This window comes from Emiliania huxleyi, assembly GCF_000372725.1.
Source record: "Emiliania huxleyi CCMP1516 chromosome Unknown EMIHUscaffold_145, whole genome shotgun sequence".
Classification (NCBI taxonomy): domain Eukaryota; phylum Haptophyta; order Isochrysidales; family Noelaerhabdaceae; genus Emiliania; species Emiliania huxleyi.
This window is the reverse complement of record NW_005201144.1, coordinates 98157-122316: the sequence shown is the minus strand read 5'-3', so window position 1 is coordinate 122316 and position 24160 is coordinate 98157. Positions and strand designations below refer to the sequence as shown.

At 68.4% G+C, this 24160-nt stretch overlaps 6 protein-coding genes across 6 annotated transcripts; 3 read left to right on the top strand and 3 right to left on the bottom strand.

Annotated features, from left to right (window-relative positions):
- Positions 1–599: 599 nt before the first annotated feature.
- On the bottom strand, positions 600–2640 carry EMIHUDRAFT_52859 (hypothetical protein; the record flags this gene model as incomplete). Its single annotated transcript, XM_005787122.1, has 6 exons — positions 600–779; positions 991–1056; positions 1345–1498; positions 1717–2080; positions 2274–2331; positions 2410–2640. Coding segments are annotated over 6 exons (1053 nt in total), but the record flags the coding sequence as incomplete, so codon positions are not given.
- Positions 2641–7838: 5198 nt separating this feature from the next.
- Positions 7839–10971, top strand: EMIHUDRAFT_455506 (hypothetical protein). Its single transcript, XM_005787121.1, has 6 exons — positions 7839–7871; positions 7943–8885; positions 8961–9185; positions 9265–9362; positions 9434–10529; positions 10705–10971. The coding sequence occupies exons 2-5, from the start codon at positions 7946–7948 to the stop codon at positions 10460–10462; spliced, it is 2292 nt and encodes a 763-aa protein (XP_005787178.1). The 5' UTR covers positions 7839–7871; positions 7943–7945; the 3' UTR covers positions 10463–10529; positions 10705–10971.
- Positions 10972–14745: 3774 nt separating this feature from the next.
- EMIHUDRAFT_228255 (hypothetical protein) lies at positions 14746–15529 on the bottom strand (the record flags this gene model as incomplete). The annotated part of the gene is made up of 3 exons (XM_005787120.1): positions 14746–14860; positions 15146–15285; positions 15392–15529. 3 exons carry the CDS (start codon positions 15527–15529, stop codon positions 14746–14748), a joined length of 393 nt encoding a protein of 130 aa, XP_005787177.1.
- An 832-nt stretch (positions 15530–16361) lies between these two features.
- EMIHUDRAFT_228254 (hypothetical protein) lies at positions 16362–16919 on the top strand (the record flags this gene model as incomplete). The annotated part of the gene is made up of 2 exons (XM_005787119.1): positions 16362–16732; positions 16811–16919. The coding sequence occupies 2 exons, from the start codon at positions 16362–16364 to the stop codon at positions 16917–16919; spliced, it is 480 nt and encodes a 159-aa protein (XP_005787176.1).
- Positions 16920–17160: 241 nt separating this feature from the next.
- On the bottom strand, positions 17161–18639 carry EMIHUDRAFT_228253 (hypothetical protein; the record flags this gene model as incomplete). Its single annotated transcript, XM_005787118.1, has 5 exons — positions 17161–17222; positions 17281–17473; positions 17548–17628; positions 17698–18335; positions 18411–18639. The coding sequence occupies 5 exons, from the start codon at positions 18637–18639 to the stop codon at positions 17161–17163; spliced, it is 1203 nt and encodes a 400-aa protein (XP_005787175.1).
- Positions 18640–19697: 1058 nt separating this feature from the next.
- On the top strand, positions 19698–23290 carry EMIHUDRAFT_228252 (hypothetical protein; the record flags this gene model as incomplete). The annotated part of the gene is made up of 7 exons (XM_005787117.1): positions 19698–19787; positions 19859–20715; positions 20971–21082; positions 21152–21549; positions 21706–21769; positions 21887–22508; positions 22692–23290. 7 exons carry the CDS (start codon positions 19698–19700, stop codon positions 23288–23290), a joined length of 2742 nt encoding a protein of 913 aa, XP_005787174.1.
- Positions 23291–24160: the final 870 nt, after the last annotated feature.

Sequence of the window (24160 nt, the reverse complement as noted above, 5' to 3'; positions counted from 1 at the left end):
CCGCCTCGGTCGCGGCGGCGCGCTTGCGCTCGTCGGCGAGCTGGGTGCGCTGCTTGTCGGCGCCTTGCTCGAGCAGCAGCGCGTCCGCCTCCTTGCGCTGGCGCAGCTCGGCGAGCTCGGCCTCCATCGCCGCCTGCGCCTCCCGCCCCTCCTTCGCCTCGCCCTCCAGCCTCGCGAGCCGCGCCTGCGACGGCAGCGGCGGTGAGGGCGGCAGCGGAGGCGGCCGAGGTGGCGACGGCATCGCCGGCGGACGGGGAAGAGGTCGGCGGCGAGGGAATCGGAGGGAGCGGGGTCGGGGTCGGGGTGCGCGCCTCCGCAGTGCGCAGCTCGGAGACGGCGCGCTCCTCCGCGCCGCGCGCCTCCTTGAGCTCCGCGAGAGAGGCGCCCTCGACGCGGCGGCCGCTCGCCCGCCCGAGCTCCACCTTGCGCACTCGCATCCCGAACTCGAGCGAGCAGAGCGACTCGGAGGCCGCCTTCCGCCAGGGCGAACGGGGAGGGTCGAGGAGGGGCACCGCGCCCGCCGCGGGCGGTGGAATGGGTGGCGGCGGCAGAGAGCGGTGCGGAAGCGTCTCGGGAGGTCTGGGTGGCGGCGGCGCCTCGGCAGACGGGTTGATATTGACGAACATGAAGGTCTTGGAGTTGCCGCCGAGCGAGTCGGCGAGCAGCTGCGTCAGCTTCGAGTCGCGGAAGGGCACGTGCTTCGCCTTCTCCTGTAGCTTGGCCATCACGTTGCCCAGCGCGGAGAGGCTCTTGTTGATGGCCTGAGCCTCCAGCATGCCCTGCCTGCAGGGTGGGAGGGGGGGGGGGGGGATTCAGGGGGAGGAGTGAGATGGACAGCGCGTGCCGCCTCGACGGAGACGCGGTATTCGATAGGAGCGTGCCGAGCGGGGGCACTGCAGCCGGAACACGGCGTTCCCTCTTCACGTGGCGTCCTCCCAATGTGAGCGGGGGGCGGGGGGGGGGAGAGCACACGAGTCTAGAGCATTCTACTGTGGCCTGCCCCGACACGTCCGACTTTTTGACGCGCTCCGAGCCGGCGAGGTCGACGAGGTGCAGCTTGCCTACGTCGCAGCTCCTCGAGGGGGTGAGCCGCGCCCTCTCTCTCTCCCCCCTCCGGCGTACGCCCGAGGCTTGCGGCGCGCCGTGCGTGGTGGCGCCCGTGTCGGCCTGCCGGCCAGTCACCGTCACGACGCAGATCGAGTGCCTGGCGAGGCAGCGGGAGGGGAGGGCGTCGAGACGGCGGAAGGCGGGGGCTGCAGCCTCGAGAAGGCCGTGTGATCGACTCATCGCGCGGCCACGGCGGCCACGCGGCTTGCGGCGGACTCTTTCGGCGGACTCGTCGACTGGCGCGTGGCGGCGCTCTCTCCGCGAAGGCAGAGCTTGCAAGCTCTCTGCATCTAGGGTTGGGTGCGATCGTGACGACGAGGCGTTGCACTTTGTCGCCGCGACTGAGCGGCGGCCGCCGCCGCGGCGCAGCGCCTCCTCCACCTCGTCGGCGCTCGAGACCTGTGCCAACACACACGGAGTCAACACACGGACGCGTCGTGGACGTGTGTCGGGGGAGAGGAGCCGTCCCCACCAGCAGCTAAAGAAGGCGGGCTGCACGGCGGCGGCGGGCGGGCGGGCGGGCGGGCGGGGGCGGGGAGGGCGGCGGAAGGCTCGGCGGCAGCTGGCTCGCATGCGGCGGTGGGTGCGGGCTGGGCGGGCGGGCGGAACAAGTACAAGTCTGCCTGCAGGCTGCTCAGCCCGAGCACCTGGACCTGCTCCCCAGTGGAGCGGATGTCGAGGGAGGCCCTCTCCTTGCCCTTCTTGGGGGCGGCGGCGGCGCCGCCCGCGCGCGCCGCCGGGACGTCGCCCAGCAGGTCGCGCAGGTTCTCGTTGTAGATCTCGAGGTAGGAGAGCGAGACAGCGTACTCCCAGCCGCCCGACTCGCCGCCGCCGCGCCCGCCCATCGCCGCCAGCTGCTTCCGCTCGGCGATCATCTCGAAGAGGCGGCGCAGCGCGCGTGGGTTGATGCCCGCCAGCCCCTCCTCCCGCGACGACCCCTCCATGGTAAAGGTCTTGCCCGAGCCAGTCTGGCCTGCGAGAGGGGAGGGGGGGAGGGGGGGGGGGGGTGACGGCACGCACAGCACGGAGCACGCCCTCCGACGCGGGCGTCTGCGGGAGCGCCGGCGGTGGGGAAAGGGCGACGCAAAGGGAGGGACACGGCCCCTCTCCCTCCCGCCGCGCTGAGCGTGTGTCCGCGGGTGCGCAAGCTAGCACTCGGCCGGCACCGTAGGCGAAGATGCAGACGTTGAACCCGTCGAGCACCGACTCGACGCACGGCTCGACCTGAGGGGATATGGGGAGATGTGTGTCTGTGCTCCGCGTCTGTGCGCGCGCGTCGGTCGGTCTGTCTGTGCGCCCCACCTCCTCAAAGACGGCCTCCTGCCCCGACCCGGGCCCGAAGGCCTGGTCGAAGGCGAACGAGCGCCGCCCCTCCCGCGTCCCCGGCTGCGCCACCAGCACGTCTGTCGGGGTCGGAATCGTCACCACCGCCGCGCCCTCGCCCGCCGCCGTCGGCCGCACGCGGCACATCACCCGGATCGAGCCCTTGAGCTCCTGCAGCTGGTTCTGGAGCAGCCGCCGCCGCCTGCGCTCCGCCTGCCAGTTGCCCACCGCCTCCAGCCGCGCCGGCTCCACCGCCCGCGCCGCCCCCTCCATCGCCTCGCGGAGGTACCGCTCTGCACGCTCCTCGATGCTGCAACCACTGCCCTCCTCCTCCTCCTCCGCTTCCTCCTCGCCCTCCGCAGCAGCCGCCGCCGGCTCGTCGCCGCTCTGGCCGGCGCCCTCCGCCTCGGCCGCATCGCCCCCGCCGCCGGCGCCCGCGCCCGCCGCCAGCTCTGAGCGGACGGCCCTCGACGCGACATCAAACGCGGCGAGCACCTGCTTCTGCACCTTGCGCGGGCTCGGCGGCACGGGCTTGGCCCGCATCTCGGCCAGCTCGGCGGCGAGGCTCGCCGTCTCCTGCCGCACCCGCTCGTCGCACTGGTCGGCCACCGCCTGCGCCCGCGCCAGCTGCCCGCTGAGCAGGCGCAGCTGCGCGCGGGCGTCGTCCAGCTCTCCCTGCAGCCGGCCGCGGGTGGCCTCGCTCTGGGCGAGCGCCGCGGCGGTGCCCTCGGCCTCCTCTTGCAGCTCCTGCAGCTGCGCCTCGAGACCCTTGATCTTTTGCGTCAGCTCCCTGGTCGCGAGAGCGGGCGGGCGTCAGCCGGCGAGCGAGAGGCGGGCGCACGGATCGGGGAGGGGTCCGCGCACGTCACGCGGTCCCAGTAGCCCTCCATCCGGCTCGGCCGGCCGGCCGGGCTGCTGGCGGAGTGGATCGTCTCGCCGTTCGGAGCCGACAGCATTGAATTGAATTCAAAGCCCTGGCGAGGCGCTCGGAAAAAGAATTTTATCCCTTGCTCGCACAACACTGGGCACGGGACTGGCGCGCACTGGCACTAACACAGGTACACCACGGGAGCCGCCTAAGCGACTCCTGCGAGAAAAGAATTTTCTTACGGACACTCGAGAATGGAGAGACAGCAACCATCCCTCCCTTGGGCTGCGGCAGGGCGCGTCCGGTCGTAGTCGAGGGCGGCGCAGGCGTCTCGCGCGCTGGCCCGAAGGGCGCCGGCCGTGCGAGGCGCGGCATCACGCTCGAAGACGAAGGTCTTGACGGAGGCGATGCCTTGCTCGACGGTACGGCCGACGGCGATGGCGCTCCCGCAGTCTGTATTTCCAGCTCCATATTCTTCCGCAGCTGTAGGGCTCGACGACCGACACCCTCAGGTACACCAATTGTCTTCATTCCTACATCAAGTAGCTCATAAGATATCTGGTCAAAGAACGACACCGCATCCTCGAATCCCCTAGGGCGGGAGATTCCAAAAAAACTCGACAAAAAGAACTCGCACCTAACGCGTCTCGGCAAATCCTCGGCCTCCTCCTAGCGATGGGCGCCTGCTTCTCGTGCGAGACGGACGGCTCTGAGCGGCAGGTGATCTTGCTCTCCCTTGACGACGGCTCCGTGGTCCGCGCGCGCAAGTCGCGGCTCTCGCTCTTTGCGGACCTAGCCAACGTGCGACCCGACGCCATACCCACGTTTGCCATTGACGTCAAGGAGAAAGCGGGGCCGCTGTGCGTGTTTGGCACCAAGGCGTCTCCGGAAGGGCTCAAGCCACTCAAGCCCAAGGACGCGAGCGCGGTCGACAAGGCGCTATGCAAGCACGACCTCTTTCACGGTGGAGAGCAGGGCCTCTTCGCCGCGCACGCCACGCTGGACGCCAAGCCCTGCCTGCTCGCGCTCACCTCGCTTGGGCGCCTCTTTGCGGTCGCGGGCGGCGCGGCTTTTCGGACGCTGCACGTGACCCAGCTCTGCGAGGCGCGGCGAGCACCACACCCCTCTTCTCTCCTCCCCGCTCTCTCCGCTCCTTCCCGCTCCTCTGCGCGGCTAAACGACGAATGGATGCATGGCCCCTCATGGATGAGTAGGCGCGGCTCGACGAGGCGTCACCCGGCCTGCTGCGGCTCGGCCTCTCCTCGGGCGAGCCGCCGTGGCAGGTCGCCACTTCGCCGCGGGCGGCCGCCGAGCTGCAGCTGCAGGTCTGGGTCGCGCACTCTCTCGCAGCCGGCCGGATAGAGCTGCAGACGGGCCTGCCGGTGCCGCCGCTCGAGCTGCTGCCGCCCGTCTGCGAGGTGGACGGCAACCTGCACGCGGCGTGGACGATGCACGCGAATGCTCTCGGCCAGGTCGAGGTGGAGGAGGTGCTTTCGCCGGTGGACGAGGCCGCCGGTGTCACCACCGCGCTGCAGTGCGTGCGCGAGTGGGCCGCCACAGGCGAGGTGGACGCCTCTCGGCTGCGGCCGTCGGCGGTGCGACCCCTCGCGCGCGCGCTCGCGCACAACGGCGCGTTCGTCGCCTTCAAGGTGTCTGGCAACGCGCTCGGCGCCGAGGCGGCGGCGCTCGCGCCGCTCCTCGGCTCGAGCCGCACGCTGGTCGCATTCGAGATGCGCCGCGCAGGCGCCTGGCCCGGCGGGACGCGCCTGGCGGCTTTCCCCTTCCTCTTCCATCCCCAGCCCTTCTCCTGTAGGGGCCGGCCCGGCGGAGATTGGCGCGCTGGGCGACGCGCTCGCGGGCAACCGCTTCGCCTCCCTCTCCGTCATCGACCTCTCGGACAACGCCGTGGGGGACGCGGCCTTCCGGTTCGCCACCGGGCGGCTGCCTCATGTCCCTGTGTCCAGGCGCGCCTGCTCACAACGCCCCCCCTTCTCTGAAGGCTCGCCGCCGGGCTGCGCTCGCTGCGCGCCGGGCTGCTCGCGGAGCTCAAGTTGGTGCGGTGCGGCGTCGGGCCCGAGGGGATGGAGATGGTCCTGCTCGCCGCCGGCACGCAGAAGAACCTGCTCGAGCTGCGGCTGGGAGGCAACACGCTGGGCGGGCGCGGCTCGCAGGCCCTCGGCACCCTCCTCCCGCAGGCGCCCAGCTTGACCGCCCTCGACCTCGCCGGGACCGCTCTCGAGCCGGCCGCAGCGTTTGGCCCCGCCGCCGCTAGCGTCGACCCCTTCTCCGCCAGGCCGGAGCCGCGCGCGCTGCAGAAGCTGGCCGAGCTCGACCTGTCCGGCATCGGCTGGTCGCTCCCGCTCCTCGACGGCGTCGAGGCGTGCGGCCCGAAGCTCGCAGCGCTCTCGCTCGCGGGGGGCGGGGACTTCGCGATGCTCAACAGCGCTGCGGCGGACAGGCCCCCGCGAGTCTGCTGACATCTGTCTCGTTCCGCCGGGCGCGTGGACAGCTGTCTCTCTGTCTGCAGGCCCGCCTTCCTGCAGCGGCTGGTCGCGGTGGCGGCGGCTCGGCCAGGCATGGAGCTCGACCTCTCGACGGCCGACCCGGCGGCGGTGCTGCTGCCCGAGCTGCTGCCCGCTCTGCGCTCCTCGCGGCTGCTGCCGCCCTCGCTCGCGCTGCGTGGCGACGGGCAGCTCGGCGACGACGGCCTCGTCGCGCTCGTCGGCGTGCTCGTCGGCGTTGACGCGGAGGCCAGCTTCTCGGAGCCTTCTCGGAGCCTTCTCGGAACTTTCCTCCAGGCGTGCTCGCCGACCTCGACGCGGAGGCGAAGGAGAGCGGGACGCCGCGGCTCCACTCGCTCACCCTCTCCTCGGCGGTGCCGCCGCCCGCCGCCGCCGTCTCGACTTGGGGCCTCGACGACCTCAACGCGCTCGCGCTGCTCGACCAGCTTGCGACCGACCCGGCGGGCGTGAGTGCAGTCGTCAGCCGGTGGCAGCTGGCTTTGCCGGCGGGCACCGAGCGCGCGGTCGCACAGCGCGCCGCGTCTGTCCGCTCGCTGATGCGGCTGGTGACCACCGCCGACGGCCTGGCCGCGCTGAAGTGCGGCGGCGGCTACCGCTCGCTCGAGCCGGATGGGACGTGCCCGGCGGCGGATGGGCGATCGTCCACCCGGCAGCGGGCCGCGCCGAGCTACGGGGTGCAGCTCGAGTCGCTCTTCCGGTTCGCGCTGCCAAAGTCGAGCTCGCTCACCCTGCTCGACGTCTCGGGCAACAACCTGGGCGACGTGGGCCTGAGCGCGCTGGGCGGTGCTCTCAAGCTCAACCGCAGCCTGCGCCGGCTCGAGATCGACAACAACGCGGCCGGCGTGGACGGGCTGAAGAGCATCAACCTCGCGCTCAAGGGCAACAAGAAGGTGCACAGCCTCGCGCTGCCGGACGACGACATCTCCGCGCTGCTCGCGGCCGCCGCCGCGCGGTACAAGCGCTCGCTGAGCGACGAGCTCGCCGCCCGGCAGCTGCTCAAGTCGGCGTACGGCCGCGGCGGCTACTGCAACCACGCGGTCAAGCAGCGCGGCATGGCGGCCCTGAAGAGCGCCAAGCAGGAGCAGGCAAGGGCGCGCGTGGCCAAGGACAAGCTGCGCACCGTCTGCGCGTCGCTGCAGGCGTCGGTGCTCCGGAACGGCGAGGTGGCCACGATCACCGCCGCCGGCAAGAACATGCGCGCCGAGTCGAAGCTGGCGAGCGAGGCGTCGAAGAGTGCGGCCAAGGCGCAGGGCAAGGCGGACGCGCTGCGCGAGGCAAACAAGGAGAAGGTGTGGCTCGGGCGGCACAAGCTGCTGGACGCGTGGGTCAGGCACGCAGGCGTGCTCGGCAAGCGCGGCCACGACGTCGGCTGGTTCGGCGAGTGGCGGAGGGCGTGGGGCAAGCCGTACCTCAACCCGGCGGCGCTGGCGGCGGTGCAGAAGCGGATGCCGGCCGCGCAGCGCGAGGAGTGGGAGGCGCTCGTCCTGGGCGCCGAGGACACGTTCGCCTCGGAGGAGACTCTCGACGCGCGCGTGCAGGGGCTGCTGCAGGAGGCGAGGATGCACCGCTCGCAGGCGGAGTTCCACGCTGCGGAGGTGCAGTACCACGGCATGTTGAGCGAGAAGGACCCGCGCGCCGAGGCGCCGCCGCGCCTCGAGGCGGGGATTGTGCGCACGGAGCCGCCCGGCAAGGAGCGCCCCGGCCAGTTTGGCTCCGGCTACTACACCAACTGGGACGCTCGGCGCAACTGGATCTACGGCGAGCTGCGCACCGCGATGGCGCAGCCGCCGCCACGCGACTATGCGTGGAAGGGCGCCGCCGCCGAGCTCGCGCCTGCCGCGCCGGCGGCGAGCGCGCCGATGGTCTCGTACCCGAAGCCGGAGCTGCCGCGCGCCGAGGCCGCCGTCGCCAAGGCGGTGGCCAAGGCCGCGGCCGTGCCCGAGGTGTCGATGGGCACGCCCGTCTACACCGCCACCGCCGTCGAGGAGGACGCCGCCACCGCGAAGAGCGCGGCCGCCTTTGCGACAGCCGCCGAGCCGCTGCCGTACCCGGCCCCCTTCAGCCGTCCAGCCACTCCGTCTCCGAGGCTAGGCGAGATGACCCGAGTGACCCCCGAGACTAGGCGATGCTCGTCAAGGGCTCCGTCTACGAGGCGTCCGCCGCAGGGCGGGTCGCCAGCCGCGCCACCTCCGGCCCGCCGCCCGCTGTCAGCCCCACCTTCGAGCTACCGGCGGCGCCGGCCGCGCCGGCCGCGCCGGCGGCGCAGCAGGCGCAGCAGGTGATGCTGGTGGCGGTGCCGCCGGGGGTGTACCCGGGCATGCAGCTGCTCGTGGCGGCGCCGTCCGGAGGGCAGGTGCAGGTGACGGTGCCGCAGGGCGTCGGGCCAGGCTCGCAGCTGCAGGTCGCCATCCCCGCCGTCGCGAGCTCGTCGCGCGGCTCGAGCGCGCCGCCGCCGCCGCCGCCGCCGCCGCCCGCCAACCCGGCCGCGACGGCGCCGTACCGCCCGCCAGCCCAGAAGCAGTACACCTACGCGCGCGGCGACCGGAAGTACTACCTCGACCAGCAGCAGTCGGGCTTCGGCGGGCTGGGAGGGTACCACCATTACCAGACGTACCGCCGCGACACCGCGCTGATGGCGCACCGGCCGTACCACTACCGCCACTACGCGCATTCGTACTACTACCACGACCCCTTCTTCTGGGGGCTGCCGTACTACGGCTACCCAGGCTTCTACTGCTACGGCTGGAACCACCACCATTGCGGCTACTACGGCGGGTACCACGAACACCACCACCACCACCACCACCACGGCGAGGGCGAGGGCGAGGGCGAGGGCGGCGCCGACGACGCCGAGGGCGACGTCGGCGGCGACGAGGCTGTGGCGGACCCGGTCGGCGACGGCTTTGGCGAGGATACCGTCCTCGAGCCGACCGCGGACGACCTTGCCGAGGACGCCGACGCCGACGCCGACATCGACGCCGGCGTGGGCGACGAGGCTGACGCGGTCGACATGTACGCCGGCGCTGGCCCGCGCGACTTGCCCGACGGCGGGCCGATGGGCGGAGGCGCAGATGCCGCACACTCAACACTATGCGCGCCCACAGAGGTGGGAACGCAGAGGCGAGGCTCTCTTCTCATAGGCGGCAGCGGGAGGGTGGCTGCCCTCGCAGCCTCAGAGCGGCGTCGCTTCGAAGAGGTTGCCGCCGCCGCCGCTGCCGCCGCCGCTGCTGCACGCGACGGCGGCGCGTGGCTGTCGATCGAGCGGCAGTGGGCTCGGCGCAAGGCCGAGGCGGAGGACAGCTTCTTCGGCCGGATGACGCCGCTGGCCTACGCGACGGTGCAGGGCTGGCTCGCGCCGCCGGAGGGTGCGCACTCTCCCCTGCTATGCTCCTCTGCTCCTGTCGGAGACGCCCGTCCGCGACATGTCCGCGACATGTCCCGCAGGCGATATGTCCGCGCGCGTCACCCTCGTGACGCAGTGCTCGCTCGACCGGCTCCCCCGCCTGCGCGCAACGCTCGAGGCGTGGCGCGGCCCCGCGTCGGCCTGCCGTCTTCGTCGACGCGCCGCTGCCCCTCGGACCTTTCTCTGAGCCCCCTCCGCACCTTCTTGCAGGTCGCGGTCTACATCGACGCGCCGCGCGGTTCGGCCGCCGCCGCCGAGCGCGAGGCGGCGCTGGCGCAAGAGCGTCGCCACCTCCCCGCCGCCGTCTACACGCAGCTCTCGATCTCGCTGCTGTACGCGCGCGGCGGCGGCATGGCGGAGGGCGGCGCCGAGCCGGGCTCAGCCGAGGAGTACGATTCGCTCTACCCGATCAACGCGCTGCGCAACCTCGCCGCTGGCGAGGCGCGCACCGAGCTCGTCTTCCTCCTCGACGTCGATTTCGTGCCCTCCGCAGGCTTGCTGCGCGAGCTGCAGCAGCAGCGGCCGGCGCTGCTCGACACGCTCGCCGCCTCGCGCACCGCGCTCGTCGTGCCGGCCTTCGAGGTCGACGCCGCCGCGCCGATGCCGCGCGTGCAGTCGTCGCTCTCTGCGCTGCTGCGGCGCGGCGCCGCCTCCTCCTTCCACGAGGCTCACTTCCGCCACGGGCACGGCCCCACCGACGCGGCGCGCTGGGCGACCGCTTCGGCGCCGTACGAGGTCGCCTTCGAGGAGTACTACGAGCCGTACATCATCGCCTCGCGCGCGTGGCTGCCAAATTACGACGAGCGCTTCCGCGGCTACGGCATGAACAAGGTGCAGCACCTGCGCGCCGTCGCCGCCGCCGGCGCGCGCTTCGTCGTGCTGCCCCTCCACTTTGCCGCCGCGCATGAGCACGCGAAGTCGGCAGCTTGGACCCGTACCCTCGGCCCAGCCGCCCACCCAATGCACAAGATGCGCATCGCCGCGCTCTACGCACGCTTCAAGGCCGACGCGCCCCCGCTGCCGCCGCCGCCGCCGCCGCACACCCGCGCGCCGCTCGCCGCCACGCCGAGCGGTCCGGCCGAGACGGCACGGTCCGCCAAGAAGCACCGGGGCGACGAGGGCGGCGACGGCGCGGGCGCCGACGGATCGCCCGCCAAGCGGGCATGCTTGCCCGCCCGCCCGCCCGCCCGCCGCCCCGCACGCCCTCGCGGCAGGCAGGCCGTGCGGTCCGCCGCGTGAGGGCGCGCCCCGTGAGGCGGCGGCCGAGTGTCTCACAGAGAACTCAATGTATGATCTCACTTACAAGGTGTTGTAAACTCTGAAAATACTCTTGCGTCGCCACGCCCGCGCACGCCCCTGCGGGATATCGATTGAGTAAGTGGGTGATCTTGATATGCTCACATAGTACTCAGCTGCTCCGCTTATACCTACCTGTGAACGAGGTTCTTGTTTCTTATCACCCTACTGTGAACCTTCCTTAGGTCCGCCTCTCACACCCTCGCTGTCTGCGATGTGAGCTTCTGAGCACTTGAGCACTGGATAGGGTCGATTCCGCGTGGTACGGGACCCCTCGATCGTCTCGCCCTCCCTCTCTGGCGTGTTCATTGGGGGGGGTCATTAACAAACACGGTACAGGATCGAGGTGCACGCTGCCGAAGCAGTGTCGTCCCCCCTCTCCCCGACGGCGATGGCGGTGTGACCGATCGAGGCATCGAGCTACAAGAGGAGCTTGTTCAGCAGGATCCGGGATGTCAGATGCACTACCTCACTGGGCCTGCGACCATCGTACGACAGCATCCCGTCACCGTCTCGGATTTATGTGGGGTCGAACCACTCCGGGATGGGCAAGCCCATCAATTACCATCTGGTTAATTGTCAAAATTCCTGTTGTGCAGAAAGGGGAGGGGGCTCTGACGGAGTGTGTGGCGGGAGAGGGCAGGGAAGGGGCGCGGGGGAGGGGGGGTGGGGGGGGCTCAGCCGTGCAAAAGGCATCAGTTAATAATTGTAATGAAGAAATATTGCTCGGCCGTTCATGAAGTCCGTCTCGATCTGGAGGAGACGGGTCAACCCCGTGAGGACCAGATCAGGTTCACATTGTCGTAGCCGGAGGGGATGTTGACCTTTAGCTCTTGGGGCCACCGTTCCGCTTTGGTTTTTTCCCCACAGACCACTCGGGCAACTTTTACCAAATGCCAAAGTTGCACTTGTCGGGCACGTCAACTCAGTGAGGCCAGCGTGCGGTTTGGTGGCGGCCGATGAAGCGGCTGGCTCCATCTCGATGTACGTGCGTCGCTTGGCAACTGGTGGACGGTGGGCCGGCTCACCCTGCGACGAGGCGAGCACAAGTGCGCTGCAGCTGCCATTGGCCATCCCGGGCTACTTGCGCTGCGCCGAAGGCGCGGAAGAGCGCCCGTCGACGAACGCTAGTCCCCCCCCCCCCCCCCACCCCACCGCCATCGTCGGCCGTCGCGAGAGGCCTGCCCGGCTGTCGCGGCGGGTGCCGCGCGCGAAGTGCACGCTCCACGACCACCTCAGCGTCATCGCGAAGTACGACCGCCGATCCGCCGCCAGTGCTGCTTGGCTGCAAGGGCAATGGAGGGGTAGAAAGGCGCGGGTGTTCCGCAAAAGAAGAGCGCGAATGGAGAGTTGAGGACCGACCATTCGCCCCGTTCATTCACACCTAACTTTGCACTTGTGTCGTCGTCGCCGGGAAGGATGCTCGATGACCTCAAGCGCCGCAGCGTCGTAGACACCAGAGCCTGCGCACGTGCGTTGACGACCTATGCCAACGCGAATGCCGGTGCGGAGGGCAAGCAGCGATCCCGCACAGCCGAGTTGGGTGGCGTTGACGCCTCCCCAACCACGACAAGCACCACCGCCGACAGGCACCACGACGAGGAGGTCAGCCTCGAGCTGCCCACCAACTCAACAGCACGGCCGCAGTCCAAGCATCGTGGGTACAGTCAAATGCAGGAGGCAGTGGAATTGAGCTCTGTTCAGGAGGCAGTGGAACTGAGCTCTGTTCCGGGCCAAAATTCAGATTTCAGTCCCTCCTTTGCGGTAGCTGTCCAACTGAGGCGCTACGGCGTACTTCCCGTGGGCTGCGCCTGCACCGTTCTCTTTCTGGCGGGAGCCTTCTTCGCGCTAGCTGCTTTCCATGCGTTTACCTATGCCACTCCGGGCACAAGGACGGCGCTGCCGCTGCCTTCGGTGTTGCCTCCATCGCCGGCGCCGGCGCCTCCTCCACCCTCCGCGTCGCCACCGCCGCCGTCCACGCCTCCGTCGCCAGCGCCCCAGCTGCCTCCTCCACCACCACAGCCGCCGCCGCCGCCCGACTGCCCGCCTCTGGTTGACGCGCCCTCCTCCGTCTGCGCGGAAGTTGCCAATGGGTTCGCCCGCGCCGCCTCCTTCAACGCCTTTGACCTCAGCGCCGCAATCTGGCAAGAACGAGCACTGGTCAGCGGGTTTGCGGCGATGACCTCTCAGGAGGTGATGGTGTGCGCGAGCAGCTCGGCCTTCTTTTACCACGTTTACAAATCTGCGGGCTCCACCTTTACCGATATTATGCGCGACTATTGCCCTCGCCAGGCCAGCGTCTGCTTCTCGGCCCACCCTGGATATTTTGACGGGCGGCAGCACGACCACGTTTGCGGCTGGCACGGGACGCCGGTCGAACTCGACGGGAGGGCGCTCTTCGCCGAGCGGGAGCCGCCCGCCGTCTCCGACGCTCGACGCGAGCCCTCGGCCTTGTACTTTACTGTGGTTCGGGACCCGCTGAGCCGAGTGGTGAGCGCGTTGCACGAGCTGAGCAGAAGGAAACACTATGGGTGGGCCCAGTACAACGACAGGTGGGAGCCACCGCTGCGCCGAACCTCGGTCAGCGAGCTCGTTGAGTCGATACACTCGAGGGGCTTCTGGAACGCGCACTTCCAGCCGCAGTACTGGTTTATGCTGCAGCAGAACGCTACCAAGGTGCCGCTGAACTACGTCGCGCTCATGGGCCCGCACCTGGACACCACCATCAAATATGTGCTGCAGCGGCTGAAGCACCCGCACGGCGCGTTCGCCTGGAGGGACGTGCCTGTACCGCGTCGCTCAAACCCAACTACGAATGCGGAGGTCGTCTTCCCCTCTCGTGAGGAAGTGCGGTCGGTTTGCAGGTGGCATGCTCTCACACCATCACGCTCTGTGCCCGCTGTCTCGCTCGCGCGCCGGCTGATCTCGCTGTTTGCTGCCCGCGCAGGCTGTATCGCACCGACTACCTCGCGTTCGGTCTCGACGTCCCAGAGGAATGCAGAGACCTCTTTTGAGAGCTCCAATGAGGGAGACCGCAACATGCCGCCGAGTTGGTTTGGATCTGGGCCCCTTTCACCTAGCTCAGCTAGTGCACTTCTCACCACACCACACGGCAGCACACACAGCCCCTCCCTCTCTCCTCACCCCCTTGCCCCACCGCTTTGTGTGTGTGGAGAAAATTACCTTACCTTAGTCCTTACCTTACTTACCCTCGCGCCTGTTAGTAGTCCCCATTCGCCCCCCTCCCTCCCCTCTATTTTGTAGTGTTCTTTTTTGCGCGAACCTCGTGGTTTTTGGGCGCACCTCTGGTGGTGTTGCGCACTCTGCGCAGCGCCACCGGCGGCGCGTCGGAGTGGCGGCCGCCACTGGCGTGGTGCGTTGAGGCCTCTCCAAAGAGCCCGCGTCACTACCGGCGGCCGCCTTCAACTCCCCGAGCGGGGCCGGCTGGACCCCGGCACGCTCGGCAACTTCTTGCGCGCTTTGCGCAGGGCCACAGCCCCTGGGCCAGCTGCTGTGGGAACCACCTCAAGGCCAGAGGCGGGTGTTGATCCTCCGCGCGCGCTTGGCGTTAGAACGCAGAGTGCCCGCGTGTTCAGCAGCCAGAACTTGCGTCTCACTGCGCTCGATCGTGGAAGGCAGTATCGCTAATGCCGTGGAAGCAGTATCGCTAAGCTCTGCGGTGCCGGCTGCGGCGTTTCCATCTTGTGAGAGGGCATGCTTGACGCCGGGCATGTTTTTGCACGCCCACACGGGGGCAATGCAGCTAACTGCGCGTCGGGGCGACGGCGGGCGCGGCGGCTGCGACTTCCTCCGAGAGAGATTCTCCGCCGAGACTAGTGGGGGACCTGCGGCGGACCCGCCTCTGTTGTTCGCGGGCAGTGAGAGACGCAGGATCTGCACGCCAAAGTGGGGCCACTCCGCATTTTCATTTTGGTTTTGGGTTGTCGGAGATCATCCATCAGCACTCATAAGTCAGTCAAAGCTCAGTCGTGGCAGCTGGCACGTGAGCAGAGTCGCTGCATGCAACGGCGCCGCCACACGCTCCGGACGACCGACACACCGACACACCACGCACAATAGGAGGCTATCGCGCACGATCGGCCATCGCACCCACCGCAAACACCTCGCCGCACAGATGGGGGGAGGCATAATCCCACACACACCGGAGCAGCGCAGACACCTTACACGTCAGCGCTCGCTCGATGTGGCCGGCGCTCTCCCCTCTCCTATCGCCTTTTCGACGGCGGCGTGCGGCCACGCGCCGCGCCGAGCCGGTCTCGGCGGGAGACCTCGGAGCCGCACGCGATGCGGGCATGCGCGATGGCTCCGTTGGCTCCGTGCCTAAGGCAGATAGATTAGGGTGTGAGCTGCGGCAGCCACCGTTTCTGTACCTCGATCACGTGCAGGCCGTCGGAGGCCGCGCTGGATGGCCCAGGGCCGGCGGCGGTGAAGGCGTCCGTCGATGAAGGGATGTCGTCGAGGGAGCCATCGTCCTCCGCGGCTGGTGCACCGGTCCAGTTGTCAGAGTTCGAGATCGCCGTCGACTTGGAGAGTTCGGCCCGTTGACGAACTCACGGAATGTGAGCGACTTGGTGCACGCTGATAGTCGAGCATCATGGCTCGCACCTCATCCTGAGCGCAAGGAACTCGCCCAGGGGCCAGCTGTTGGCGTCGCCGTTTTGATCGAGCTGCATCCACTGCATGGTTTCGTAGTCAAGCGTAAACGCCCAGGAGTTGGTGCCTGGGTGACTTGCTGATGAGAGCGCCTTCCAGGCGGGTAGTCGTGCCCCTCACCTAAGGTCATACGGCGGCGTCAGAGGGGGGGGAGGGGCGCGAAGCGTGAACATGGAGGCAAGCAGGTGGTGGCTGCACCTGGCCAAAGCCGGCGACCTCAAAGTTGTCGTAGGTTGTGCGGGTATCGCTGAGCGTGAGAGGGACTGGATCGGCAGCAACGCGGGCGGCAGCGGCCGGAGAGGCCGGAGAGCCGTCCGACGGAGGCCGGTCGTGCATCGGCGCGTCGGCCGTAGGGGCCGGGGGGGCGGCGGCATCCATCGCTGCGGGTCGCTGCGGGCCGACGATTGTGGACTGATCGATCGTCGGCGGGCGGTGTTCTCGAGTGTTCAGCTTTTACGTTCTACGTTAAAAGAGCGTCGGCGCGGACACGAGAGACTTATATATAAAATGAACTCGGGGGCACGGGACGCGGCACAAACGAGAGACTTGAGAGACTTATAAGGGTAGATAACAGCCCCATGGCGAGCTGGGCACGACTAGCGTGATTTGGCCACCGCCTCGCCAGTCAGTGTCTGGGGAGCGCGTGATGTACGCTATGCATTCGCCGGAGCGCTTCAATGTCTGATCGTAAGTGCCCGCCGCCGCCGCCGCACGTTCACCTCGCTCGTTCGGGGCATATGCTACCAGGTCACAGTATGATGGGTTCGTATTCACAGCAGTACGGAGTCCCCTGGAGTGTGGGAAAAGAATTGCAGGAGAACAGCTAACTCTCTCTCTCACAGCAGACAGGCTCGACACAGGTGCGGACTGGCGGCGGCGGCGGCGGCGCTAGCTAGGCAAAAGAATTCAGTTGTGCGTTTCGGCGTGTCCTCAAAATCTCTGCACGTGAGAGGTGGGGACTCTCGCCTCTCTTCATTCTCTCGTCGCCACTGTGCTCTCAACTGTTGCGTGTCGCATGTCCAAGTACCAAACGCGTCCAGAACTGTCGGGCGTGCCTACACTGGTCGATAGGTGGCAACCCGACACTGCGACCTTCATTTTCCGCTGCACCGACACGGAGACCAACGCCCTCGGGCAAACCGAGCAAAAGCTCCTCTCATCGCTCAACATGAGTCCTCTCGTTCGTGCGGGCGATCAGTTCATTCCGACGAGTTGGTACAGCGCGTGGTTTGCCCGACTTTGTGGGGTGTGCGTGCTTGATCTCATCCCGTACAAGCTGATGATCACAGAGGCCACCCCAACGACCTTCGTGACGAGGCACAAGGTCTGTGGGATGATCGCACCAAAGCACGTACGCTCTGACACGTGGCAAGTCGCGTCACTGGCGCCACTCACCATCAAGAGCACTGGGACGGTATGCTCGTGTTGCACGTTCTGCATCACGTGCGGCAGATCGTCCGGAACCACGTACGAGCAAGAGCTGGTGGCAGAGGATGCCGCGATCTCCTTTGGGATCACGCCGCAGGAGCTGCAGCGCGAGTGAAGCCCCGTCGACTCGAATGAGAGAGCATTCCCGACGAGACCAGCGTGTTGTCAACGGGGATCTCCCCCTTATAGGCTCCCTTCCCAGCCCAAGCAGCCAAAGCCATCCATGGACTACGTGGCGAAGCAGCGCCAAGCCAACACGCCGCTGCCGCAGGACGAGGATCCCCACCCCCCTGCCTAGCTGGATGTCCTCCTCCCATCCCTCATTTCGCGTGTCTGTTTTCTTCGTTCTTTTTCCTCGACGCAACCCTAGCTGTGCGGCTGTCCGTTTAGCGTTTTCTTTCTTTCTCTCTCGTGAGCGGCCCAGGCGAGTCTTGCGTGCAACACCCACATTCAAGTTCAAAACTCCGTTGCGCGTCTTAGCACAAACTGTCTAAAGTATGGGCCCCGCTACGCTAATGGGTGCGCTGGCGTTCTATGGCCTACTTGTGGTTGTGCCGCGTCGAGACGTGACGGCAAGAGAAGACATCAACCTCGAGAACCCCTCGAGAGAGAGGCAGGGAGCCAAAACATCGACTCGTGCTAAGTGAGCAAGTCGTCACCGGACGTGCCCGCCTCGCTGCGCTTCCAGGAGACCACGCCAACATTCTCCACGACGCGTTTGGTGCCCGAGAGCGCCGATACGTCACCCCGGCAGCCAATGTGTGACGGCTCGAACCCGCTAAACCATCCCGCAAGCGGGATGGCCCGCCACTCGAACCCGCAAGCGGGCGTACGAGCCGCGAGCGGCTCGCACTCGTGACACGCAGGCGTCCGACAGACGGCGCCGGGGCTAGGCGACCGAAGAGGAACTACGGCAAGAACCGCACACCACCCGCTGACGAGCGCTCGCGGAACTGGTCCGCGGCGCCCGCCAGGGGCGTGCGCGAGACAGGGCTCGGAGCCCTTTTCTGTGAGCAGGGATTCCCTCCCGGCGGGGGTTGTGGCGGAGAGCCGGCATGGGAATCGCCGGCCCCCACCCAGGGGGTGCCCCTGCCAGGCGCCGCAAGCGGCGCCCGACAGGGGCGGGTGCCCCCACCCCGAGGGGTGGGGGCGGGGTCGGGGTCCAAAGTGATCCGGCCCATCGCCTCGGCAAGGTCCTCGGTGCGATTCTCCACGGTGTCGTCGAGCGAAAGCGCGGTGGCCGCGGAGGTGATGACGTCGACATCGGTGGAATCGGCTGGGTCGACGTCAATGTCGATAGCTCTTTCACGCCGGATCCCCTTGTTGTCTCCGATGTGTCGCGCCTGCGCGCTCGGCGTGTATGAAATCCATATCATCCCCTGCTCCACGATGGGGGCTTTAGGCGACGAGGGCGGGGCGCTAGGCGGCGGTTCGTTTTCGGGGGAGTCGGGTGGGTCATCGGCGTAGCTAGAGGCCCCATCACCGATGTCGTCGAGTGGGATGGTTGTTGCTCCTCCGTTGATAGGCATGTCGTCGCCCACGGTGCTGCTCTCCCCGTCGTCTGCGTCTGTTGGGACAGACCCGTCCTGCCACTCCGGCGCGCCGCAATCCCTCGCGCCGCTCCTGCCGAGGTCAGCTTGTTTATCGACGTAGTCGTTCCACTTATGACCACTGTGCCCCTTGACGTGTCTCCATGTCACTTCGTGCCTCGACGCTAAATGTCGCCACGCTGCTCGAAGATAGCTCGCTAGTTGTGTGTTCTCCCCCGGGGAGATTCTCCCCGTCGCACACGCCATCGCGTACTCGCTGTCCGTTCGGACCACCCCTCGTGAGCCTGCTGGTCGTGGTGCCGTGTGGAGTAGTGAGCGAAAGAGCTCCGCAAGCGCTGACAGCTCCGCCGTGTTATTGGTGTGTTTCCGCGCCCCCACGAAAGCGGCGTGTACGGGGCTAGTCACGACGGGGCCGTAGCCTTCGGTCACGAGCATGGCATTCTCGTCGCTTATGCCGTCCCCGCCCATGACTACGGCGTACGCCCATCCCGCCCTGCCTCCATCTTCCGACCCATCAGTGTACGCCGTCCAGGTCGGGCGGTTGCTGCTGTTGTTGGGGCGTGGTGCCGTCCCGTCGACAGGGTCGAAGTATAACCCCTGGCGCCTCCACCATCAGCCGCACTTTAACACGGGGAGCGCTGCCCCTATCGCAAGGCTCGACGCTGAGTAGTGCCATCGTGTTGCTTGCGCAATCATTCGCAGCGATGCCGCGGGCAAGCTGAATCCTCTCCGGAAGCGCGCATTGGCCGTCGTCAGAAAAGAAGCCGGATGCGAGCCACTCCCTTTCCCACTCTGCTACTGGTCCTTCCCCAGGCGAGGGCTGCCATCCGGGTATGCGAAGGCGTATTTCCCGCTCGGTTTGCTGTGCTCTCTTCGCCGTGTAATAAAATTGGCGGACGAGTGCCGCTCTAGCGTACTTGAAGATGGAGTCGACTCGGGCGTCCGGCGTCGCGTCGTGTGCAAGGTTCGCGTTGTAGTGCCGCCGCCGCACGATGCCCGCCAGCGTCTCCAACATCATCACGCGTGTCGGCGTTGTCCCGATTCGCCCCTCCGCCATCTGTCCTCTGCTCGTAGTAAGCCGAAATCCGGTTATGCAGAGTCGGCGGTGTTCGTGCGCGAGTTGTTGCCATCGCGAACGCCGTGTCTCTTCCCGCACCGCATCGTCTAGCGTTGTGACTTCCAGAACCGTGCGGAGGACGGCCTCGTGGACCAGGCCTGTGTAAGGGCACTCGAGGGCCAGGTGCCGAGTGGTCTCGATTACAGTCTCTCCCCGGAGCAGATAGCATAGGTCGCAGATGCCTCGCCGGCGCTGCTTGCGGCATCTGTGCGGTCCGAGCGGCAGAGCGTCCGCAAGGATGGAGTACGCGGTGTCCGACGTTGGCCTTGTCAGGCTGCAATCGTGGATTGATCCGAAGATCGATCGTGCTATCCGCCCCTCGCTCCCCTCGTGTTCGCTCTCGGCCCCCTCCTCCTCGCTGTCACTCTCGTCGTCTTCTTGTCCAAAAGAAAAAAGAAAAAAGAAAAAGATGACGCAGCATCTTGGCTTGCGTCTTCTTTGCGTTGCACCGCGAAGAGCGCGGGGCGGCTACGGCCAGTTGCTCGAATCACCATTCGCCGTCCGCTCAAGCACGTCCGCACCTACGACACTGGCGAGGCTGGGGAGGACAGCTGCACGCTCGTCACGCAGTGCAGCATCGATCGGCTGGGCCGCCTCATCACTCAGGCAGCTCACTGGCGCGGCGCAGTCGCCGCCGCCGTCGTCGCCTACGATGGCGCCACGGGAGAGCATGTCGCAGTGCGCGAGGCGAGGCGGCGCATCGAGGCGGCAGTGGACGAGATTGGCGCGTGCGGGGTCGGGGTCGGGTTGCCTGTGCGACGCACGATCGCCCTCTACGAGGACGGTGGCCTCGGCCTCTATCCAATCAACGCGGCACGAAACGCTGCGCTCCGGCTCGCCACCACCGAGCTCGTCCTGCTCCTCGACGTCGACTTTCTGCCGTCTACTGGCCTGCACTCTACCGTCGCGGGGAGCGCGGCCGAGCTGCGCCGCCGGTGCGTGGAGGAGCGACGGCTGCTGGTCCTGCCAGCCTTTGAGAGCTGCGCAGACGCCTGTGAGGCCGCGGCACTCGCAGCCGGGGGCAAGCCGGCGCTGGCGGCGGCGGTCGTGGCCGGCCGCGCCCGAACTTTCGCGAGCGACGGCCGCTGCGGCGACACCTTCCCCCAGGGCCACCGCGCGACCGACTCGAAGCGGTGGCTCGCGACAGACGGTGCCTACTCGGTCGAGCACGAGGAGGGGTTCGAGCCGTTCGTCGTTGCCTCGCGCCGGCTGGTGCCGCCGTACGACGAGCGCTTCACCGGCTTTGGCAGAAACAAGATCCTCCAGCTCTGGGAGGCGGCGCGGCTCTGCGGCTTCACCTTTGAAGTCGTGCCGTCGCACTTCGTCGTTCACGCGCGCCACGCGGCCTCGCACGCGCAGCGGGCCGTGCTCGGCGACCCGGCGGCAGCGGAGCCCGGCCCTCGGCTGCTGCCGAGCATCAAGGCGCTGTACGACCGCGCGAGGCTCGAGAGGCTTCGCGCGGCGTGTGGCAGCGGCGGCGGCGGCGGCGGCGGCGGCGGCGGCGGCGGCGGCGGCGGCGGCGGGGCAGTCGAGCCGATGGGCTGCTTTGATGTCGGGGCGGCGCTCGCGAGCGACACGAGCGAGGCGGAGGCGCTCGCCATGTACGAGCTGCGCTTCCGATTCGGCGAGGCGAGGCTCGTCGCGGCGCGCGGCGCGGGCGGCGACGGGTCGTGGCTTCGCAGCCGTCTTCGGCGCGCGCCGACCGACATCACGCTCGTGACTTGCCTGACGGATGACCGGATAGAGAGGCTCGCCGCGCAGTGCTCGCTGTGGAGCGGCGTCGTGTCCGCCGCGGTGCTCCTGCCGAGGCGGCCCGCCGCCGCGTGGCGCGCCCGGGCGCGCCTCTCCTCGCTCCACGCCAAGCTCGAGCGAGAGGGGAGCGGCTGCCGACTCGACCTCACCCTGCTGAGGCCGGCTCGCCGGGGCAGCTCGTGCGGCGGCAGCTCGTGCGGCGCCGCGCCGCTCGTGCCGATCAACGCGCTTCGGAACGCGGCACTCGAAGCGGCGCGCACCGACCTCGTCCTCCTGCTCGACGTCGACTTGCTGCCGAGCAAAGGGCTGCACGAGCGGCTCTGCGCGGCCCGGCTCCGCCGCGCCCTCGCTGCTAGCTGCGAGGCGGGAGAGGTGTGGGTGCTGCCAGCCGTCGAGATGTCCTCGACGGGCGCGCGCCAGGCTATCAGCCTCGATTGGGAGGCCAAGGAGGCGCAGGCCGAGGTGGCGACGGGGGCGGAGCAGGCGCAGCATGCGACGGGGGCGGAGCAGTTGCAGCAGGCGACGGGGGCGGAGCCGATGGAGGAGCAGGACGAGGAAGAGGACGAGGACGAGGACGAGGCGGAGGCGATCAGACGTTCCGTGTCGATCGCTTGCCTTCCGCTTGCCGCCGTAGCTCAGCGCGTGCGCTCGGGCGCGCTGCGCAGCTTCCACTCTCTGCACTATGAGCAGGGCCACGGCGCGACTGACTTGTCTCGCTGGGCCGACGAGGTGGCCTCCGCTGGCGACGCCGGCGACGGGTCGAGTGCCGACAGCGGCGAATGCACCGACGGAGGCGGCGATGGCGGAGACGGCGAGAGCATTGGGTACGCGGTTGAGTTTGAGGAGGGCTACGAGCCGTTCGTGCTCGCTTCGCGCCGCCGCCTGCCTCGCTACGAGGAGCGGTTCCGAGGGTACGGCTTCGACAAGGTCTTCTTCTTCCTCCAGCTGCACGAGCAGCAGCGGCCACGCTTCCGCGTCCTCCCCTGCGGCCTCGCCGTTGACGTGCCGCACCGCCGCTCTCCCGACTGGCACGCCACATTCCGCGCCGCCGATTCGCGAGGTCACCGCCTCCAGCTCCTTCGCACGCGGGCGCTCTACTCGCGCTGCAAGCGCGAGCTTGCGTTGCAGCGGCAGTTTGCGGCCGTGCTCGCCGCCTCGGACGACGCTGCCGCGATTGCGTGCTTGCGGGCCGTCGACGCACGCGAGTCGCTCTCGCTGGGGGGAGCTGGCGCCGCTTTTGCCGCCGCGCAGCTTCCTCCTACCGCCTCCGCCGCGCTGTCTGTGCAGACGCTATGCTGGCGAGGTGAGCTGGTCGCGGAGGCAGCGGCGCCGCTCGACGCGCGGCTGCGCCTCGCCGCGCTGCTCTGCACTTCGGCGACGGCGACCGGCTTGCCCCCGACGCCGGCACTGGCGGTCGCGGTGGCGGTCGAGGTGGGCGCTTCGCCCCCTCGCGCCGCTGTCGCAGAGGGTGTTCCCCCGCCTTTGCTCTGGGGCGGCGGGGGCGGCTGGCGCCTCCTCACCACTCGCGGCATGCGCAACTGCGCTGTCGTGTATGGGCCGTCCCTCCCCAAGGCGGGGCCGACCCAGCCCGGGACGGAGGCGGCGGCGATGGCAGCGGCGGCAGGAGCGGCTCCCTGCTCAGTGGCCCCAGCGGAGCGGCTGCGCGTCGCCCTGCCACGCGGCAGCTGGTCCCCATTTGCGACCCTCGCGTCCGGCCTCGAGGTTGGGGGGGTGGCGGTGCGCGCGCACGCACGGCTCCCTCCGGGGACGGACGCCGCAGCCCTCTCCGCCGTGAGCTACGCCCTCCGCTTTCCCAGCGGCTTCGAGTGGGCCCTCGGGGGGACTCTGCCGGGCGTCTTCCTCGACAGCGGCCTGCGCCTCTCCCTCGGGTGGCGCGCCGCCGGTTGCGGGCACGTCAGCTTCACGAGCCCTCGCGGCGGCGACGCTGGCGCCGTGACGCGGCTGGGCACTTGGCATTGGGTGCCGGATCGGTGGCACTTTGTGGTGATTAGTCGGTCGGCCGCAGTCCCCAGCGGTGCGGATCGGCGGTTCGCGGTCTACGTCGACGAGCAGCCCGTTGCGGTCGTCGATCCGCCACAGAGTGGCCCGCTCATCGGCGCTGTCGTGGCGAGCCCGCCGGAGCCGCTCGGCTTGCTGCTCACCCTCTTCTTTGGCGGCGCGACGGACGAGTGGGCAACGCCGCGCGACACGCACGTCGAGGTGGGAGGGTTTACGTGTTGGAAGACATGAGTCGCGGGTCTGGTCGTGGTGTGAGAGTTTCTGCAACACCACGATCGCGTGGGCCGTGGCGCTGGGGCCCGGGCGCTGTTTCTCTAAGTGTTTCTCTACTTCACAAGGAGGAGAGCGGCCCGGGGAGGCGGAGGTCTCTGGGCCGGCGCGGGGGCCCCCGGAGGCACCGTGCGCCGCGCCGCAGTGCGGAAACGGGGCCCGGCTCTATTAGTCTCTATTAGCACCGACTTCCCGATTAAGCTAGGTTAATCAGAGGGCAGATTTGGAAAGATCTCGAGGAGCACATACAGATAGACCCTCCAACCATCAGAAAACTCCGACCTGATCGGTCGTACTGACCGCCGACAGATCACTCCAGACAGCAGACAGGGGCCGACGTGTGCACGCGGCCGGCCGGGCGAGAGGCTTGACACGATCGCACCCTGCGGCCCTGACGCTGCTGCTCTAGCTATCAGACATGCACTGCTGACTGCTGCCACAATGTGCGACCTGTGCTGGCCCACTTGGCGGCCTTCCCGGTCAGTGGTGAGGCGCAGTTCAGAGCTGTCGATGGCGCGATGCCGCACTGGTCCCACATTGGTGACACGAGACCACCACGTTTGCCGGTCCAAGAGAGAGGCACCGGCGCTGTCCTGAGAAGGTGCGTGGTCCCTCTTGACTGCCCATGCGCGCGAGGCTGTGTAGGCATAGCCTCGAGAGTGCCAGCAGCCAATCCGAGGTGACGCGCATTGCGCCAGAAGCGTGCACACGATGGAAGGACACCTTCCTACTGGCCGTACGATCAGGTCGTCACTGAATGCTTGATACTAAGGCCGCGAGCTATGCAGGTGATCAATTGTGCATCATGGCACGGTCAGCTGCGCCGACAGG